Genomic DNA, 16854 nt, shown 5'->3' with positions numbered 1-16854 from the left:
GCAGCAGTACTCAAACCCTCTTCTGAGGATCTCTTTTTATAGTCTTAATTTATTGAGGACCTCAAAGAGCTTTTATTTATGTGGGACATGTTTGTCAATATTTACTGTATTAGAAATTAAAGCTGAGAAATCTTTAAAAGGTCCATAAATATATAAAATAATAACAACCCAGTATAATATTAACAGAAATACCTTTTTTTAAATTTTTACCCAAGGATATTTTTTTATTTCTGTTCAGATAGAGTGGGAGGGAGAGAAACATAGATATGAGAGGGACACATCAACAGGTTGCCTCCCGCATGACCCCAACCAGGGCTGGGGACGAACGGCAACCGAGGTCTGTGCCCTTGGCTGGAATCAAACCTGTGACTCATTGGTCCACTCATTGGGTTGATGCTTCAATCACTGAGCCATACTGGCCAGGGCAACAGAAATAACATTTTTGGTGAATAGTAACTATTTCCTCATCCCAAAATAGTAGAAAATGTCATTTTACATTAAAAAAAATCTCTTTAGTATTTGGCTTAATGAATGATAGCTGGATTCTCATATTCAATTTATTACAATATGTCGTTTGAAATATATAAAGTAAATCCAGCCTCATACATATAAGAAGTTAGAAAAGTGAAGTATATTTTAATAGTTTTTTTTCAGATAATTGTGTATATTCTTCTGTATACTATACCAAAACTTGGCATGTAATAGGTCTTTAAAGGTTAGTTGCAATATAGAATCTGAAACCATATCAGTGAACTTTTGTAATCTGTTACATTAAAACCATTGGTTTGTCTCACAGTTTAAATGGATCTTTTATCACCCTAGCCAGTTTTGCTCAGTAGTTAGAGCATTGGCCAGCAGACCGAAGGATTGTGGGTTTGATTCTGGTCAAGGGCATGTACCTAGGTTGAAGTTTCTATCCCTGGCCCTGGTCAGGGTGTGTGCAGGAGGCAACCAATCAATGTCTCTCTCACATGGATGTTTCCCTCTCCCTCTCCCTCTCCCTCTCCCTCTCCCTCTCCCTCTCCCCCTCCCCCTCCCCCTCTCCCTCTCCCTCTCCCTCCCCTCTCCCCTCCCCCTCCCCCTCCCCTCCCCCTCCCCCTCCCCCTCCCCCTCCCCTCCCCCCCCCTCCCCCTCTCCCACCCTTCTACTCTAAAAACCAATGGAAAAATATCCTTGGATGAGGATTAACAAAAAAACAAACAAAAATAAGATTTTTTTAGCCCTGGCTGATTTGGCTCAGCAGTTAGAGCGTTGGCCTGTGGACTGGAGAGTCCTGGGTTCAGTTCCCGCTGAGGGCACGTACCTCAGTTGCAGTTTGTCCCAGGCCCTGGTTGGGGTTGTGTGGGTGGCAGCCACTCGATGTGTCTCTCTCACGTTGATGTTTCTCTTTCTCTTCCTCATGCTCTATCTGAAGATTAATGCAAAAAATGTCCTCGGGTGAGGATTTAAAAAAAAAAACAAGGCTCATTGAGTAACACAGATCTTCCAAATGTATATTTCACTATATGCTTTCTTTTAAAAATCATAGTGTCAGCACTGATCTCATTAGAAAATTTTTTAAATGTTGGGAAACTGAAGTTCATGGTGGCAGATGACAGGTTTTCCAAAAATCTAATTTTCACCTAAAAGCTTTATCATTGGCAAATAATATTAGTTGGAGAAAAGATCTGCTAAATGCTTAAATCTGAATTACAATAGTTTGTCAGTTGTTATTCCAATTAGAAATGGTACTTAAAGGGATTAAGAAGTATGAATTGCCAGTTAGAGAAACAATCATGGGGTTGTAAAGAACAGCACAGAAAATATAGTCAAATAATACTGTATGGTGTCAGATGGGTATTGGACTTAGGGTGATCACTTTGTAGGTTACATAAATGGCTAATTACTATGTTGTACATCTGAAACTAATATAATGTATGTCAACTATAATTGAAAAGTAAAAAAAATTTTAATGGTACTTAATTAAAATTTTTTCTTTATTGATTTTAGAGAGAGAGGAAGGAGAGAGGGAGAGAGAGATAGAAACATCCATAATACAGAATATCGATTGGCCACCTCCTACATGCCCCCCACTGGGGATTTGGCCCACCGCCTGAGTATGTGCCCTGACTGGGAATCAAACCAGCGACCTCTTGGTGCATGGGTTGGTGCTCAACCACTGAGCCATACCAGATGGGCAATTTTTCCATTTTTTATTCAGATAGAGTGGGGAAGAAGAGAGAGAGAAAGAAACATCGATGTGAAAGGGACGACACATTGAGTGGTTGCCACCCTCACGACCCAACCAGGACCGGGGACAAACTGCAACCAAGGTACATGCCCTTAGCGGGAACCGAACCCGGGTCTCTCTGGACCGCAGGTCGACACTCTAACCACTGAGCCAAACCGGCCAGGGCTATGGTTTTTTTTTTTTCTTTTTTCTTTTTTTGGTACGTGCCCTCAGCGAGAACTGAACCTGGGACTCCGTGGTCCTCAGGCCGACGCTCAACCGCTTAGCCAAACTGGCTGGGGCTATGGTACTTAATTTAAAAAGTGGCTAATTTAGCTTGTAGCTGAAGCAGTTGCACAAGTGCTTTACCTTGAAACAACCATAATACTTCAGTATGCAGGAGAAATATTTCATGTGTATTTCCTATAAAACATGGACATTATGTAAGAGTCAAGATTTAATAAAATTTATCATTTTTCTTTTTAAGTGAAATTGGTGCCACTGACTTGATTGTACAGTTTTACCCATCAATTATTTTTGCATTGTTAGTACAAATGTCAATACAACGGGAAAAGGCAAATAATATCTTAGTATTATTGTGAAGGTGATTTTGACCTCATAGAGCACCTGAAAGAGTCTCAGAATCTATAGACCTTACTTTGAGAACTACACTAGTAGAGTATTATGGTTTTAAGATTAAGATTGCTCTTTGGTAAAACCTTAAGTGTTATTTATAGATAGGATTTTATTTCTTTCTTTGAGGAGATAGAATTGTTGGAGTTGTGATAAGTAGCATATGCAGAAATGTCCATTCACTAACTAGTGATTATAATTCTTAGTGCTGGCAGCTGAGCATAAGGCTTTTGATCTTAGAGTTGCTCTGTAAACTGTGTGCATCATAATTTACACTCACACTTTCCATTATATTGCTTTTCTCTCCTGTCTTCTTATACCATAAGAATTTATAATGTAAAAAACTACCTTTTAATACAAATTATAATTAGTTCAATTCATGTACCATTTAGATTAGAATTTATTGCTGTTTTTTTGAAATTGTGTTAATGGAAATAAATCTATTCTGTAATGTAAGACATTAAACTTGGGGTAGTGGCTCAGACATGTTTTTAGTTTGAGAAATTCAGTTCTTAAGCTTTACATTTTTTAAAAACGTTCTATTGTGGAAATTAACACATATATATATAACCAAAGTAGACATAATGGTATAGTGAACCCCTACTTACCCAGTTTTATCAGTTATCCGTCATGGACAATCCTGTTTAATTTTTGCCCCACTCACTTCCTCCTTACCTTTTCCTCTCCAGCTTGAGACAAAATTCCAGCTACCACATCATTTCATTCTTCTTTTTTTTTTTATTCTCACCCGAGGACATTTTTGCATTTATCTTCAGATAGAGCAGAAGGGAGAGAGGGAGGAAGAGAGAGAAACATCAACTGTGAGAGAGACACATCAAGTGGTTGCCACCCACACGACCCCAACAGGGGCTGGGGACAAACTGCAATCAAGGTATGTGCCCCTAGCAGGAACCGAATCCGGGCCTCTCTGGTTCACGGGCTGAGGCTCTAACTGCTGAGCCAAACAGGCCAGGGCTTTTAAAAAAAAAATTTTATTTATTTTTTATCCTCATCTGAGGACATTTTGCATTTATCTTCAGATGGAGAGGGAGGGAGAGGGGGGGAAGAGAGAAAGAGAAACATCGATGTAAGAGAGACACATGGACTGGCTGCCACCCACACGACTTTTACTGGGGCGGAGACAAACTGCAACCGAGGTACGTGCCCTTAGGGGTAACTGAACCTGGGACTCTGGTCCGTGGGCCAACGCTTTAACCGGTGAGCCAAACTGGCCAGGGCAGGGTTTTTTTTTTTTTTGGTTTTTTTTTTAACTATTTATCCTTTATTGATTTTAGAGAGACAAGAAGGGAGAGAAAGAGATAGAAACATCTATGAGAGAGAACATCGATTGGTCGCCTCCTGCATGCCCTGCACTGGGGATTGGGCCCACAACCTGGGTATGTGCCCTGACTGGGAATTGAACTGGTGACCTCTTGGTGCATGGGTTGATGCTCAACCAGTGAGCCACACCAGCCGGGCCATCAGTGTGTTCTTTTAAGTAGAGGTGCCTGATATATATCAGATGGAATACTTTGGGGAATGAATTCTTTTTTCTTGACATTTCTTGCTTGTTAACTTTGGTCACTGAACTCTCATTGTAATTACACTATTAAAATATGGCAGAAAAACCAAATATGGATGACTGGGAGTTTTGAAATTATTTATTTATTTTAAAAATCCTCACCCAAGGATATTTCTCCATTTATGTTCAGACAGAGTAGGAGGGAGGGATTGAGAAAGAGAGAGAGAGAGGGAAAGGGAGAGAGAGAGAGAGAAACATCAGTGTGAGAGAGACATATTGATTGGCTGCCTCCTGCATGGCCCCGAATGGGGCCAGGGACTGAACCACAACTGAGGCATGTGCCTTTGACCAAAATCAAACCCGTGACTCTTCGGTCCGTGGGCTGACGCTCCAACCACTGAGCCAAACCAGCCAGGTCAAGTTTTGAAATTATTTATTTAAAAAAAATTTTTTTTTCTTTATTGAATTTAGAGAGAGGAAGTGAGAGGTAAAGAGAGATAGAAACATGGATGAGAGAGAACATCTATTGACCACCTTCTGTATGCCCCCACAACCTGGGCATGTGCCCTGACCAGGAATTGAACCAGCCACCTCTTGGTGCATGGCTCAGTGCTCAACCACTGAGCCACACCAGCTGGGGCTATTTATTTATTTATTTTTGAGTTTTGAAATTATTTAAAGGTTTTGGTTTTTTTAGGATGAAGAGACTCGGCACAGCCTTGAGTGCATCCAGGCCAATCAGATCTTTCCCAGAAAGCAGCTGATCCGGGAGGATGAGAATCTTCAGGTAATTTCAGTCCACTTTTGATTGTAAAATAAGTATTTAGCATCATAGTAATAATATAGCAGAGCTAACGGTTTGAAGTATTATACTGGATAATGTATATATATCTTTTTTCCTAAACCATGTACATAGTAGAAATGCAAGCTGGAAAACATCTTTTCTTTTAGAAAGAATTATTTCCTGAGAATTCACTGTTTGAGGTGATCATTTCTGTGTCATTCCTTCAGTAGTATAGAATTTGAATAACTAGGTATATTTGAATCATATGGATATAAACTCAGTCTCTTTAAGTCCCTTACCCATTTATGTATTGTGTTTTAATTTTGAGTGACAGAGGATGTATCATCCTTTCACCTGACCGGTGTTTTAAGACTTATTTACTGCTTCAGAACTTTGAAGAGTTTCTGCTTTCATTTTGAAGGTTCCTTTTCTTGAACTTCATGGAGAAAGCACAGAATATGTGGGCCGTGCTGAGGATGCCATCATTGCCCTTTCTAATTACAGACTTCATATCAAATTCAAGGAATCTCTTGTTAATGTAAGTGACTACCAACTAAAGTAGATGGAGAAGGGAAGTAAAAAATCTTGTTAATGTTCTCAGAGAGAGGAGTGTTATACAAGGTTGGGTGCGAAAACAGTATGTGCTCTGCTTTTCTTTCAGTTTCTCACCCAAGGGACACTAGGTTAGCAAGCAATTGTAATGTTTGATTTTAAAATGACACACCAGTTGTCAGCTGAGATGTCCATTGTATAGTAACACTGAATTGATTTTCCCTAGGTACTGCTGTATCATTAAGCTTTATAAGAGTGTAAAGGCTGTATTGACTTTTATTCTTTATTTTTTATTAGTTAACTACTGCCTCAGTTGAGATAATTTCCTGGACCTTAATGTCAAATGATGAGATGTACTTTGAGCTCAGTGTAGACTATCATTATAGGATGAAGTTAATCTAATGGCTCCTTAGTGGTATAAGTATAGATGTTAAGTACAATGTTTATTTGTTTAATGTACTATATATTACTGAAGGAAGGCTCTCTATTCCCAAGAGTGCATTTACCCTTTTTAGTTATGAAGGTACTCTTAGTGAACTGGTTCTTCCAGTATACAGACATTATTAATAGTTTTCAGTTACTGTGACTTTCACTACAAAGGCACAAAAATTCATGTACGTCCACTAAATGAATGCTGTCTTCCTTCTTCACTTGCCAGCATTTTGCCTTTCTGTACTTCGGTTCTAGCACAGAGAAGTGTATTATATCTTATGAAAGCTCAGGACTATAATTTCACTCAGATTGTGTGTTGTGAAGTTCATTTGGGATTCTTTGAAATCTGTCACCTAAGTTTATTTTATTCAATGGTCCAAAAGTTACCCAACATTCTTTTTTTTTCCTTTGGTCAAAAGACTCAAATTGGCTTTTTTTTTTTTTTTTTTTAATCCTCACCTGAGGACATTTTTCCAGTTTTTTGTTCAGATAGAGTGGGAGGGAGAGAGAGGGGGAGAGAAACATCCATATGAAAGGGACATATCAAGTGACTGCCACCCACCAGGGCCGGGGACAAACTGCAACCGAGGTACATGCCCTGAGCGGGAACCGAACCCGGGTCTCTATGGACTGCAGGCCAGCGCTCTAATCGCTGAGCTAAACCGGCCAGGGCCATAGTTGGCTTTTATTATTTATGTAGTATTTATTATTATTTGTAGTTAAGCATTTATATCCAGGAACTATTGTGGCCTGAATTACTCCTGGCTTCTAGGTTTGGGTTATGATCGTAGCTGTTAACATAATTTTTCTGTTCATCAGCTATTAATACACGTTGGATTCATCAAGGAAAGAAGCATGGTGTGCTTTCATACCATATAACACTGTGTTCAGGAGGGTCTATTTGGAATTGGGTGGTTGTCATAGGTGGGGACAGAATAGAAACTCCTATAAAATCTCAACAACCAGAAATTCCCCACTAGTTAGTATGAAAGTAATGAGAGTAATATAGTAGTCCCTCACTTTTTGCAGTTTTGCTTTCTGCAGTTTCAGTTAGCCAAGGTCAACTGTGGTCTGAAAATACTAAATGGAAAATTCAGAAATAATAAGTTTTGCCCACCTGGAGTGGCTCAGTTGGTGAAGTGTAGTCCTGTGCACCAAAACATTGCTGGTTCAAATCCCAGTCAGGGCACATATCTGAGTTTCGAATTCTGTCTCTGGTCAGGGCATATATGGAAGGCAACCAGTTGATGTTTCTCTCACTTCAATGTTTCTCTCTTTCTTTCTGAACATGTCCTCAGGTGAGCATTAAAAAAAAAAAAACAGCCCTGGCCGGTTTGGCTCAGCGGTTAGAGTGTCAGCCCATGGACCAGAGAGTCCCGGGTTCAGTTCCCGCTGAGGGCATGTACCTCGGTTGCAGTTTGTCCCTGGCCCCGGTTGGGGTCGTGTGGGTGGCAGCCAATGTGTCTCACTCACATGGATGTTTCTCTCTCTCTCTCTTTTCTTCCCTCTCTCCCTCCCGCTCTATCTGAAGATAAATGCAAATATGTCCTTGGGTGAGGATAAAAACAAAAGCAAAAAACAAAACAAACAATTCGTAAGTTTTTAGTTGCATACCATTCTGAGCAATGTGATGAAATATTGCACCATTCCTGATGGCCCCATAGTACAGGAGTAGTGATGCTGGCAGTTGGGATATGCCAAAGAGAAGCTGTCAAGTGCTTCCTTTAAATGAAAAGGTATGTGTAGTAATATATACCAAGGCCCCCATTGGGTGCCTGAAATTGTGGATAGCACTGAACCTTATACATATATACTATGTTTTTTTCCTATACATACTTACCCATGATAAAGTTTAATTTATAAATTAGGCACACTAAGAGATTATAACAAATAATAAAATAGAACAGTTATAACAATATATGGTAATAAAGTTATGTGAATAGCTTTGGGACCATTAAGTGAAATAAGGGTTACTTGAACACAAGCACTGTCATACTGTGACAGTTGATCTAATAACCAAGACACCTGCTAAGTGACTAATGGGCAAGTAGTGTACACAGCATGGATATGCCGGACAAAGGGATAACTCATGTCCTGGGCATGATGGAGCAGGACAGCACAAGACTTAATGATGATACTCAGAACAGCATGCAATTTAAAACGTATGAATTGTTTATTTCTGGAATTTTTCATTTAATATTTTTGGAACATGGTTGACCCGTAGGTACCTGATACCGCAGAAAGCAAAACTGCCAGTAAGGGGTTGGGGGAAAGGGGGACTACTGTGTGTATAGGAAATAACAGACTATATAGAGTTTGGTTGTGTCTACTATTTCAGGTATCCACAGGGGAGGGGAGGTCTTGGAACATACCCCCACAAATAAGGGGGCACTGCTATAATAGTAGAATTACCCAATTTTGTGTTTAAATTGTGTTGAAATGGCTAGAATAAATGAAATTTTACTTAAATTGCATGTGGGGGTGATATAGTTTCATATCATTGCATTTTTCCTTACAGTCCCCTATTTCTCAGCTTATTGGTTTATGGCTAAGTATTTTAGGAACTTTTTTTAGATCTGTTCCAGAATAGGGTCTGTTGGAGAGAGTATGGATTTGAACATATCATTCACTAGCCTAAAGTCTTTTGGTGTTTCTTTTACTACTTTAGCATGATGCCAGGGTAAGTGGTCCTTAGCCCCTGCTAGCTTTTCTGTTTGTTTCCTTCTTTTCTCCCTTCTCCCTTCGGTGTTAGTAAAAGTACCCTCCTTGGACTATGTAGCCATAGTCTTACACTCTGAGTTCTCTCTCTCCTCTCCTGCCCAGGAAACTTCTCATCTGTCAAAACCCTAATCACGTGGTAACTTCTTCTGTGAAGTCTTTTTCAGTCCCAGTTCCTCCCTGACAGTTTATTATACTCTTCTGGCTTCTTCTACATCTTGAATACACCTTAAAAACATTTATCAGATATGTTGAAATTTTTTGGTTATTCATCTTATGTCTTTAGAATCGAGCTTATCTCCTGATGTTATGATGTTTAGTAAATAAGGAGTGGGCAAAGTAGGTTTACAAATAGTAATTAATAAATAAATAATAATGTAAGAATAAACTCTGCTTTGTGTGCTCACAACTGTAAGCCTACTTTGCCTACCCCTGTATTATGTGAATTGAAGTTAATATGGTTTTGAAATGGAAATTAGACCTTTTTAAAACCCTTTTTAGGTTTTTAAAGCTCATTTTAAAACAGCATTATCTTGCCGTGGCTGGTTTGGCTCAGCGGTTAGAGCGTCGGCCTGTGGACCAGAGAGTCCTGGGTTTGGTTCCCGCTAAGGGCATGTACCTCAGTTGCAGTTTGTCCCCGCCCTGGTTGGGGTCATGTGGGTGGCAACCAGTCAATGTGTCTCTCTCACATTGATGTTCCTCTCTCTCACCCCCTTTCTCCCTCCCGCTCTATCTGAAGATAAATGCAAAAAAAAAAAAAAAAAACAGCATTAGCTATATGATAGGCCCGTGTCATTGTCTCTAACAGTAGCTGTATGAGTAGGTTTTTTATTGGAATTGTTGGTTCCCCTTTGTGATTGAGATATATGCTTAAGAAACTTACACTGTACATACTTTTGACCCATTTCCTCCCTTAAAAGTGTTTTCTCAGATAACATTATAACCCTGTCACTTAAAAAGTTCATTATAATGTCTATGTATAGAAAGATAATTGTGCAAAAATAATTTGGCATTGCAGTGACTTTAAACATTTCAGATTGAAAGAGACTATGACTTCTCCATACAAATAAATTAATTGCATCACAATTAGTGCTAAGGTTCCTAAAACCTGTGATTATTCCAGGGAACAATGGCTCCTCCTGCTATGTGCTGGATGGAGACCAGAGAATTTGGTGGTGGTGCCTCTCCCTCCCTCTTTTCCTCCCTCAGCAGATAAGTATTTCATTAAAATATGTGAGATCAAGAGGTTCCCTTTAAAGGTTATTAAATCCTAAGTCAAACATTTCAACTATGAAAGCCCAAATGTGCCAATATATATTGCGGCATGCCCCAGTTGGCATCATTTGTATGCTTTTAAATTAATATATTTAATACTTTAGAAAATAACTTAACCATTGAGTTCTTTTTTTTTATCCTCACCCGAGGACATTTTTCCATCTTTTTGTTCAGATAGAGTGGGAGGGAGAGAGAGGAAGAGGAAGAGAGAGAGAAACATTGACGTGAAAGGGACACATCGAGTGGCCGCCACCCGCACGACCAACCAGGGCTGGGGACAAACTGCAACCGAGGTACATGCCCTTAGTGGGAACCGAACCCGGGTCTCTCTGCTCTAACCGTTGAGCAAAACCGGCTAAGGCAACCATCGAGTTTTAAATAGCAACCTGTTATTATATATTCTCTTAAAAAGTTTTTTATTGTGGTAAAGTTGGTATACAAGATTAAATATATTAAACTGATAAGAACAGATACTACACTTGATCTTAGCCAAAGGCCCAGAAGCGATAAAGATTATATATATTATAGGTGTACAACATTATAATTTGATGTTTGTATACACCACACCACTGTAAGTCTAGTTACTATTCATCACACTTTCTTTCTTTTTGGGCGGGAGAAACATTGATCAGCTGCCTCCTGCACGCCCGCTACTGGGGATCAAACCTGCAACCCTGGGCATGTGCCCTGACTGGGAATTGAACCAAGACCTCTAAGTCCATGGGATAAAGTTCAGTCCAGTGATCCACACCGGCCAGGCTCACATACATTCTCTTTTAATTTCACAGTATACTGAGTGAAAGTCTGTAGAATTAGATACTACAAACATCATTACTTTAATCCACACACATTCACTGGATATCAAGTTTCCAATTTCTAGGGTAAAGAACCTCTGTAGTAGAGTTCATTGGTAGCATTTAAGGTATGAATCACTCCCATTCTGTGCTTTGCCCAAATTGTATTTTTACATATGTACAGGTATATTTCTTTGATGCTCATCTAATTTATAAACAAGTAAGTGTTTAAGTGGAATTCGTGAAAGTTTAAAATAATTTTTATTGTGTAATTCAATAGACTGCCTCTCAATCTACTGCTTCTGAAATCCCAGTAAGTAGCATGAGAAACCCAGGCGATTTTTGTACATGTGCTTGGAACAAATTGGTTTTGAATGTCAGATGCTCACCTTGCAAGTTAGCAAAATGTGTCCACTCTGCATGAGTCCCTTCCCTCTTACTAGACAAAATTCTAGTGGTAGCCTCATAATGAGAACAATTTGTGGGATGAGGATAAACCCCCACAGCTTATACACAAGCAGATGGAATTGTAACCTTCAAAAAATGTAAACTGATTTTCAACTAGAAATAATTTGTAAAATCAACATTAGTACTTAAAAGGACATTAAAATTTCTGTTTCTAGGATGTCCTGTTAATGCCTCTGAGGAAAAAGGTGGAAACACCTATCTTAGCATTTTTTCACATTTGTTACTGTCTGACTGTAGTACATAAAAGATTTTTATTCCCCTAACATCAGTAAGAGGTTATTATTAATACTTAGTGCACTTTAGCCTTAGAATTCGTATACTAGCAGAGGCATCTGAAACCAGTGCTGGAAGACTAGCTTATAAGTGTCAAAGGAGAGCAATAAAAAGTTTATGTCTTTAACCTGTGACAGTCTTCTTTTTAGGACTGGTTTTTAAATGATTTATTACAGATTTTAAGTTTGAATTATTGCTTTATTTTCACTTAGTTACTGTTATTCTTTACTTCAAATGTATATACAAGATTAGTACTTTCCATTTAGGCTGTAAAAAAGGGCATTTGTTTTTAAACAGTAAAATTTATCCCACTTTTAAATTCTGGTGCTCAAAAACACATGCACGTGTTGCATATATACACACCCCAGAATGAGACAGTACTATGGATCCATACCTGTGCATGTCTACTAAATCTTTAACTGCTGCTCTTCTGCTTTTTTGGATTGATGCTCTTATGAGTTTTGGTGTTCATGATGAAACTTCTTGTCTTTTGAGAAATGGATTTATAGCACTGTGTGTGTTCGATGCATTGTTTTGAGCATGAGTTTGATGGAATTTATAAGAGGAGGAGCACTGTAAAGGGAGATAGAATTATCTAGCTAGAAGGTAGAGGAGAAAATAACAAAAAGAAAATTAGCTGCTAGAAAACATTTGAATCAGTGGGCTAGAGAGGATTTGAATGTGACGTTAGATTTCTTACTACTCTTCCGTGGATAGAATTGCCTCTAAGGAATCCTGGTTTAAATTCTGTTTTCTTTTTGAAGATCCCTGGTGGAGAGGCTTTAATTGTGAAAGAAAAACTAAAGTAGAGCTCCTACAAAAGAGAAAGGCAATCTTAGAGGAAGAAAGGTGCATCATATACATAATGGAAGAAGCCTGGGCTGGAGGGTAGACATGGATTATGGTCCTGAGTTTGTCACTAATTTATAGTGTAGTGGCTAATCTTCCTGGGCTGTAATATAATCTGGCTCTTGAATTTGTAATTGGTTTGCCTATGAGATTGGATATAGGGTATGTTTAATTATAGAAATGGTAAGAGGTATGAGGGAAGTTAAGAAACTTAAAGCAATGGAGTGGGCCTTAAAAAATGTAGAGAAATTTAGTATGTTTTGGAGAAATGAAAAGGAAGAGAAGGCCAGTTCTGCCTTTTTAGAAGAGGAAGCACTCTGTAGAGGGAATAGGGAAGATGGGAACATTGAAGTAGAAAGTAGAAGAAAAAAGGAAGATTTCATTTGATATAAAATCAGGTATTTTTCTTTTGTATGTTCCTATTCTTGCTGCATATTAAATTTCAGTGCATGTTACAGTCTGCATGAGTATTAGTCTGCTGTTTTCTATATCTACAACTTGAGTATACAGGTTGTGCTCTGGTAGTTTTTAGAATCTGCATATTAGCAACCAACATTTTATTTTTTCCCCTTAAATTTGTGATGTTTAAATACATGAAAACTTGTATATCAAATGCATTCCGGGTAGCAAATTTTTTGCATGCTCTGAAATGTTTCATTATTTATATTCTGGAAGTCTGGGTATAGGCCCTTGGGCTATGGTCCAGTAAAAGGGATGTAAAACTTACCTGTTCTTTGTAGCTAAGTAGCACAGGCTGGTGTCCACTCTCTCCAGCAGCTGCTAGTAGCATTAATTGATTTTCAAGTGATCTAAGGGGACCTGGGATGCAGGTGACTGCTTTTATAGCAGCCTCTCCACATGGATTTGTAAAGCTCACTCTTACTGCACCTGAGGCTCTTCCCATTCCCTTCCCTGTACCTGGAAATTCCTAAGTTGTGACTATCTGAGGTTTAGTAAGCAGAGACTGGTGGCATATAGGAAGGTGGGATGCTCATCCAAGGAAATCTGGAAGCAGGCAAAATTTTAGTTGGTGAAATTTTAGAAAATTAAGATTAGAACTCAGGTCTCTTGTCAGTCTTGTAGCCACTCTTTTTCTTTCAGGGCTGAGGGGGTAGGCAAAGGGAGAAGGGAGGAGGTTACATAAAAAAAGAAAAACAATATGAGAGTCTGTTACAGAGCCACCCAAAGACTGTCCTGAGAATGAATCAATGTTCTCTTCCTAATCTCATATTTCACCCTTGCACTTTATTCTTACTGATACATTGTTGTTTTTCTTCTTAGATGTATAGGTCTTGAAAGGATTTTTAGCTGCATCAGCTGCAGTTTCTCATAGCCCCTTGGGGTTAAGGACTTAAAAACAGAGGGCCAGTGCTCCTTTTTTCCCTCAGAGCATGGCAAGATTTCAATCTTTCTCTTATTCCCAGTCCTATTTCAGGTATAAGGGAAATTTGTAGATTACAGATTTAGAACTAAGCAAGAAGGCTCTGGTCTTGAGGTAGAAATTTTCAACTAGTATCTGAATATTTTTATTTTGACTTCTTCTCTTTTTTAAATCCCTGCCCCAGTTTCTGTTTCTTTGTCCCAGATGTCTAGCACTGGGCTTCTTTTTGATCCCCACATCCTTGTTCTGAGAGTTCTCTGCTGACTGGCAACTGCATGGTAGCACAGTGTTTCCGAAAAGGCTTGACTAACATGAGGGCCACCCTATGCAGGCAGCACTGCTTGTTTCTGTCTATGTTGGAGAAGAATGCCTCCCTTTTCTCATGCTAAACCTGAGTTGTATGAATGCTACTTGCAACTCCTGTAGCCATATTTTGGCTAGCATGATACAGTGTAAGAGGCAGTGGTCTAATCTTTTCCAAGGAGTGAGTATATATATATTTATTTATTTTAACCAGACTTTCTTTAGAAGTTTCAAAAATTGCTTTTTGAAGCCAGAGGTTGAGTCAGGATGAGTGGAGGGAGGGCGGGGGTAGTAGTCTTATGTCAACTTGAGGAGTTGTTACCCTGTTCATATGCTTTCCCTTCCTATCTGTCTTTCTTTGTTCCTTTTTACTGTTGTATTTACTCCTGTGTTCATTCAGTAGATTCTGCTGACCTGATTGGCAGGAAGAAAATCATTCTAGCTTGTTCATATATCAAGTTCCACTTGGCAAGCAGGGACTCCTCAACTGATCTATTAAAATAAATTAGACCTAGCTAGTTTTAGGACCTTTGCTCACTGTGTGGCCTGTTCCTTCCTCCTTTATACCTGTAGGTCTGTTTTACTGAGCAGAAAGCCTGGCCAGCAACTACTGTCACGTTGTCTTTTCTGTGCAAACTGCAGGCACTTTAGACTTACAGTGTTTTTCAGGAAGCTCCCTTGCTGACACAAGGCCACAAGCTCACTTTGTCATTTGGGGCAAATATAGTACCACTAGCACTTTGATCTGAAGTTCTTGTCTCTAAACAAGACAAGATTACCATTCTGGTTCCCTTCAGCTTCTGTGTCATTACAAATCACAGCTGGCTTATAGCATCTCAAGTAGTACTTTGAGTGATGAGCTTGTGAGTTTGATGCTTGAGAGATGACATATTTCCCTGTTCTTCCAGTGGTGGTTTTCTCCTCTTCATGACTTGGATCTTTGATTTAGTGATAGAGAAAGGGAAACCCTAATTCACTCAGTAGTAAATCACTTGAGTACTAGTGATCCAGATAAGTTGGCAGTTCTGTTTGCTCCTTTCCCTTTTGGAGCTTTCTAATCACTCTTGTTGGACATACTGAAGAACTGCAGGGTCAATGCCTTTTTGACTAAGGGAACTTTCTCTCTTTTAATTGCAGGTTCCATTACAGCTTATAGAAAGTGTTGAATGCCGTGATATATTTCAGCTTCATTTGACTTGCAAAGACTGCAAAGTTATCAGGTATGTGGTATGTTTATGCTGCTGTTTAGTGTGGAAAATATTTTTTAGAGAATGGATCCATGGTTTGTTAACAGAAAAACAACTTTTGAGGATTAATCTTGTTAGGAATGTTTTTCTGAGTAGTTAGTGTCTGAAATATTTTAGGTTACTTTGCTATTTGAAAGGGATATATTTTTTAAATCCTCACCTGAGGATATTTTTCCATTGATTTTCAGTTAGAATGGGAGGGAGGGAAGGAGAGGGGGAGAGCGAGAGAGGGAGAAAGAGAGAGAGAAAGAAAGAGAGACAGACATTGATGTAAGAGAGACACATTGATTGGTTGCCTCCTGCATGACCCCAACCAGGGCCAGGGATTGAATCACAACCGAGGTATGTGCCCTTAACTGGAATTGAACCTAAGATTCTTTGGTCCGTGGGCTGACACACTAACTGCTGAGACAAACTGGCCAGGGCTTGAATTTAAAAAAAAATTTTTTTTTTAGCCTGGCTGGTGTGGCTCAGTGGTTGAGCGTTGACCCATGCACTAAGAGGTCGCCAGTTCGATTCCCGGTCAGGACACATGCCCGGTTGTGGGCCAAATCCCCAGTGGGGGGTATGCAGGAGTTGGCCAATTGATGTTCTCTCTCATCGATGTTTCTATCTTTCTCTCTCCCTCTCTTTTCCTTTCTCTCTAAAAATCAATAAAGAAAAATATAATTTTTTAAATTTTATTTGCAAATGTCTTCAAATTTACAAAAAAATGCAAAAACGAAAATTATACATAGAATACCCGTATTGTTAACATTTTATCCCAGTTGCTCTGTCGTTTGTAGGGTGTGTGTGTGAGTGAGTGAGTGAGAGAGAGAGAGAGAGAGAGAGCGCATGCGTGCGTGATTGAGATCCTTCTACTAAACGATTTGAAAGTAAGTTAATATAATCATGCTCTTTACCTTGCAATACTTTAGTGTGCTTTCCTAAGAATAGGGATTTATGTATTTTTTCATAATCACAGTATCATAATCAGCTTCACTATTTTACACTTACAATACCTTTATCCAATCTATTATCCATGTTTTAAATTTGTCAGTTGATATAATAATGCCCTTTATAGCTTCCCCCCTCACTCCTTCCTGGATCAGAACAGGATCCTGTCGAGGTCAGATACTACATTTAGATGGCATGATTCTATAGCCTTCTTTAATTTGGAACATTTTTAACCACCTTTGCCTTTATGACATTTTGAAGAATACTATCTTTTATTTTAACAGACTGTATCTTATTGTGTGTCTGTCCAGTGTTTTCTCATGATTAAAATGAGGTGGTACATTCTCAGCTGTTATACATATGAGGTTATGTCCTTTTCAGGGTATTGTATTATGTCTGGAAGCAAACAGTGTCCACCTATCCCTTATTGGTGGTGTTAATTTTGCTCACTCTATTAAGGTGTCACCTGCTTTCTATG

General features: G+C 39.0%; 1 protein-coding gene and 1 pseudogene across 20 annotated transcripts in view; one reads left to right on the top strand and one right to left on the bottom strand.

Moving 5' to 3' along the window:
• Nucleotides 1-16854, top strand: part of MTMR3 (myotubularin related protein 3) — a 160979-nt gene that overhangs the window by 101789 nt on the left and 42336 nt on the right. For all 20 annotated transcript variants that reach the window (XM_036276206.1, XM_036276202.1, XM_036276201.1 and 17 more), the window contains 3 exons: nt 5062-5151; nt 5570-5686; nt 15331-15413. In XM_036276206.1, the coding sequence (XP_036132099.1) occupies nt 5062-5151; nt 5570-5686; nt 15331-15413 (290 nt within the window). The remainder of the gene's footprint in view (nt 1-5061; nt 5152-5569; nt 5687-15330; nt 15414-16854) is intronic.
• LOC118640474 lies at nt 10471-10633 on the bottom strand (annotated as a pseudogene).

The sequence above is a fragment of the Molossus molossus genome, unplaced genomic scaffold (assembly GCF_014108415.1).
Source record: "Molossus molossus isolate mMolMol1 unplaced genomic scaffold, mMolMol1.p scaffold_m16_p_22, whole genome shotgun sequence".
Lineage (NCBI taxonomy): Eukaryota > Metazoa > Chordata > Mammalia > Chiroptera > Molossidae > Molossus > Molossus molossus.
This window is presented reverse-complemented; position numbering and strand designations above follow the sequence as displayed.